Raw genomic sequence first — 4,553 nt, 5'->3', positions numbered from 1 at the left:
ATCCTTCAAACAGTGCCATACTTCCTTAATTATCTATTCCTTTTGAAATTGCAGATATCTATCATTGGACATTTGAAGTTTATTTTCCATGCAGATTTTTTATTGAAGAGTGCAGCTACACACTTCTTTTTACATTGTTTCTTATTGTGCTCCATCATATATACCTTTTCTATTTTTAAATCATATTTTAGAGAGTTTGAGATAAGTTCCAATATATATAAATCATATGGTATACAAACACCATGAAGTGTCCAATGATCCAAACTGAAGTTAAATAATTATTTAAATGTAGATTCCTATGGTTAGGTGATTGATTCAAGATATATTCAAACATGAATTAAATTACATTAAGAAATGAACAACTACATTATGTTGGTTAGTTAAAAGAATTGCATCATAATACAGTCATTTAAAGAGCCACATAAACATTCACATAGTTTTCAAAGTAACAGTTCCAGACTGAAGCAGCAAACAGAACATCAGGTGTAAACATCCAATCACACCTTCCATTGCTCAAATTCTTCAGAGCTTAATAAGAAAGAGCTGGCATTTCGGTGTCCACCGCCTCCAAATTCCTAAAAGAACAGTTGGTATTAGGTACAACTACAACTGTAACTAATATACAACAACAACTAAGCCTTAGTATCAGTAAGTGGAGTCGGTTACATGGATCCTATGATAATAAAAGTCATATATACAATCGAATCAACAATTTGATAAATGAACAACCTGAGAAATGGGTGCTGTATCTTCTTTGTCTACACTCCTCAGACTTATTTTTAGTCTCTGGTCATTTTCAAGCTCTGGTACTTTATATACAATAGCACCGATACCCCTGAAAGTGGAAATTTGTCCAGAACAAAGATATGATATCAATGAGAAAACAGTAAACTGTTCATAGATTATTGGTCAAGTGCAAGATATGAGATATACAAAAACATATAAACAAGTTTCAAATCCCCAAGTTAAGAATCGACCGGAGCGGAAATTCATGTTTGAGTTCCACCGGTAAGAGTCCCTTAAAAATCTTGCAAGCAGTTGTGCATACTTTCTTACTTACCTCTTCCTTTAGAAATTCTAGGGATCTATACATGGACATTTGAAGTTTATTTTCCAAGTGGGTTTTTAACTGAAGAGGAATGTTAACAACACACTCCTTTGTACACTATTTCATATTGGGACATACTGCAATTTTTCCTATTTCTAAACTATACTTTAGAGAGAGTTTGAGATACGACCCAATAAGAAAGAGTGTGCATTAATGTGTGTTGCTAGCATTCCTCTTAATTGAATATACTCTGATAAGAAGAACTTCAATTCAAAGCATACCAATATCAGGCTCTGAGCAATGCAGTTATTATCGATATTTGGAGTTTTTACCTCAAGTTCAGTTTCTGGCTTTTAGTTGCTAACTGATGTCCCAATTCACTCCTTAACTCTGAAAGAGTAGCATCTGCATCAACAGCCTACAAATACAAATGGTTGAAAGCATCAAGAATTCAATTGTTCTATCCTTTTGATCAAGAAAAGGTGTAAAACACAAGAAAGATTCGATGTATGCATGCATGTAGGAGAAGTAAGTCTACATAATTTTATATTCATTCATAGGGAGGAAATGAAAAGGTACAAACTTACAATACTATAATACAAAATTACAAATTATTTAGATGTGGGCATTAAGTTTGAAACAATGCCAAACTTGAAAAACTATGCAATCATGTGAAATAACTATGGATGTGTGGCTGTAAAAATTTACACTGCAAAAGCAAGACATGAATGAGAAATTAAAAGAAGGAAAAAACAAGCGTACCAGACAATGACCATATGCACCCTTCCCAAGGGCAACTTCATATGACTTGCTGAGACAGTCATCAATTAATTTTTGCTTGTGCGACAAGCTCACCATGCCTTGACTAATAACAGAATCCAAATCTAAAGAAAGCAACTGCCATAGTTCATAAAATTACTAGTTATTTCGAGTATCTTAATCTACTTGATCGAAGTAACAAAATTGTAGCACATAAATAAGTCAGTCAGCTCATTAGTTACATTGATATTGCCTTCACCCATATGACTGTAGGTGAATGTAACAGTAATAAGAGGCTTCCATTTCAATTACCTATTCCTAACTCCACTCTTCTTTCTTTCATCACCTACCGATAATTAGCTATCTCCCTTGGGCATTTCACAAGTTAATAACCGCTGCATATTTGGTTTCCATTATAAGTAATTATTAAAGTTATTTATAACAAATTAACAACTCAGAAAAACATTCGGAAACAACATTACTATCTTCCGGAGAAAATAAAAGTGCAAAACTTACATGCACTAATATTTCAAATTTTCAATCAAAGCACATAGCTAGACTATTACCTGGTCAAACAAGGAAGGGTTTTTCCGGGCATCAAACTCAATCTTCAAATCCTTCAAACCACTGCTAAAAGCTTTGCTGTTGTGGAGTCTCCACCTCCAAAGGTCTCCATCTTCAATGTGCCGAAAAAGTTGTCGGGCACGCTCAAATTCATCTAGCACCAGTTGGTGGTTAACACCAGCATTGACCTCAGGATTCAAGAGCTTATCTTTGAAGTAATCAAAAGCAATAGTAGCCCCACTCCTCTCCATGTCAATGACTTTATCCACATTCTCACCCGCTAAAGTCTCATTGCCTAGCATCTCAAGTGCAGTTTTATGATGGTCCAAAATGATTACTCTATATACAAGAAAACAGACTCAGTTGATAGTTGATATAACCAAATATAATTTGATTCTATAATTGAGAACAAGCTTGACGCACATCAGCACCAAGCTCAGCTCCTCACCTCAATTTGTGTGAAGTGGTAAAATCAGATTTTTAGCACATATATAGAGATACACACCAAAAGCTACAATTTCATCAATTGCCAGCATTTAGCATAAGAACAGAACATGATCAACAAGATGTTCTATTATGTTCTAAGGTTCCACGTGTGTTATTGCTCGAATTGCCTTAACTACCAGCCGAGGGATGAGTCCTCGTAGAACTCTCTCTTCCCCACTTGCAAAAGGATCTCCAAGATGGGGAAGTCTCACTATTACTGTATTAACAATTTCATGTATACAATTGTTCCTAATCCTCTTAACACTCTTAACCTTCTCCTGAAAACATTTCCGGCCAAACTCTATAATAGAGAAAGTAATTGAGTCACACATGTATGCCTAATGTGGTATGAATTATTTTGTGAGTAAAAAAATATTTTTGATATGGATGCAATCTGATGCGGCCCAATGTGGTTGCGTTCGGTCCAATGCGGTTGCATTGCAACCCGTCCGTTGCGATCGCATCGTTGTGATTCGATGTTACACCATAATTATGATGTGATGCGGTTGCGGCAGCCACCGCAACTGCAATATTGCAGCAGCCTGATGCGGTCTGCAATTTGAAACACTTACATACATGGTATGCGATACTAGTCCAGAATAACAGCTCTATGTAATTTGTCATTTTTTTACATTATTATTACATGAGTTTCTTTATGACGAATCTGATATGTAACACGCGATATGCCAAATTCGGTACAAGGTTCGAAGGCTAAACTAGGGAACCCATCTAACTGTGAGCCTAAGTTTTCATTATTTCTGTCATATTACAACGTGGAATCAATATCATGTCCAATACTTAACAAATAAATCACATGTTTTTTTCTTCAGTCCCATTTTGATACATAACACTGCCCAAGTAAAATGGGAGGGAAAAGGAGTACCTTTGAACATGGGAAGAAATTTCCTGAACAAAACCAGAAGGACCCACGAAATCTAGAAGATAAAGATCAGTAATTTGATGCAGAGGAAGATCTTGCGCTCTGAAAAACAAGAAAAAACGAAGCATATATTAGTGGGTTATTGTGAAAGTGAGGTAAGAGAAGAAAAAGGGTGAAAGATGAGGTGACCACCGTAGAGGGCGATAAACGGTGTTGGGAAAGAATAGAGGTGATAGAGAAATGGCTTTGAAGTAAAGGTGGGCGGCGAGTGCAGCAAACGCGCCGTCGGGACAAGGATAGTGGTAGAGTATTGCAGCACAACCGTTGTTCTTCATGTTCATGGCGCGTGTCTGTCTATTATTTAAGGATGAAATGAAACACAAACCTAGCGAAGCTACACTTAAATCTTATGTTCTAGGATTTTGACTCAAGAGGGATTGTTAGCACGAAGTTATTCAGATATACAAATGTGGAATTAAAACACATTTAATATGGGTAAACATTTATACATATTTACATCATCATTCATTTGTTTGAAACTTTTACTTTATAGTATATAGATGGTAAAATGGGCTAAGTCTGCGTGCCGACCTGCATACTCTACAAATTTTTGCAGACACGAAATACAAAAGTACTTTTGCCTATTTCGTCCGGCCCGTTTGCCATCAATGCTCACATGCATTTTTATTCGGCAATGTGGGTGACTCGCGTACTTGATGTAATAAAAAAAAATTCCAATAAATTATGATAGAATGTGATTTAATGTATTAAAAAAATTGTATTATAGTATGTTTTGTTTAACTTCATATAAAATAT

At 35.6% G+C, this 4,553-nt stretch overlaps 1 protein-coding gene across 1 annotated transcript; it reads right to left on the bottom strand.

Annotated features, from left to right (window-relative positions):
* Positions 1-325: 325 nt before the first annotated feature.
* On the bottom strand, positions 326-4,176 carry LOC109338573. The gene is made up of 7 exons (XM_019575845.1): positions 3,930-4,176; positions 3,741-3,839; positions 2,374-2,710; positions 1,811-1,945; positions 1,381-1,466; positions 730-835; positions 326-575 (listed from the first exon to the last, which is right to left on the bottom strand). Exons 1-7 carry the CDS (start codon positions 4,076-4,078, stop codon positions 498-500), a joined length of 990 nt encoding a protein of 329 aa, XP_019431390.1. The 5' UTR covers positions 4,079-4,176; the 3' UTR covers positions 326-497.
* Positions 4,177-4,553: the final 377 nt, after the last annotated feature.

This window comes from Lupinus angustifolius, unplaced genomic scaffold (genome assembly GCF_001865875.1).
Source record: "Lupinus angustifolius cultivar Tanjil unplaced genomic scaffold, LupAngTanjil_v1.0 Scaffold_29_35, whole genome shotgun sequence".
Taxonomy (NCBI): domain Eukaryota; kingdom Viridiplantae; phylum Streptophyta; class Magnoliopsida; order Fabales; family Fabaceae; genus Lupinus; species Lupinus angustifolius.
Note: the sequence above shows the minus strand (reverse complement) of the source record. Positions and strands in the feature narration are given on the sequence as shown.

Bases quoted from the DNA above. Each gene is read 5' to 3' on its own strand.
- LOC109338573 (XM_019575845.1), bottom strand. From the start codon at position 4,078: ATGAACATGAAGAACAACGGTTGTGCTGCAATACTCTACCACTATCCT. The intron at 1,467-1,810 runs GTACGCTTGTTT...TTGTATTTGTAG, and splicing joins GTGCATATGGTCATTGTCTG to GCTGTTGATGCAGATGCTAC. The intron at 576-729 runs GTTGTTCATTTA...CTGTTCTTTTAG, and splicing joins ATACAGCACCCATTTCTCAG to GAATTTGGAGGCGGTGGACA.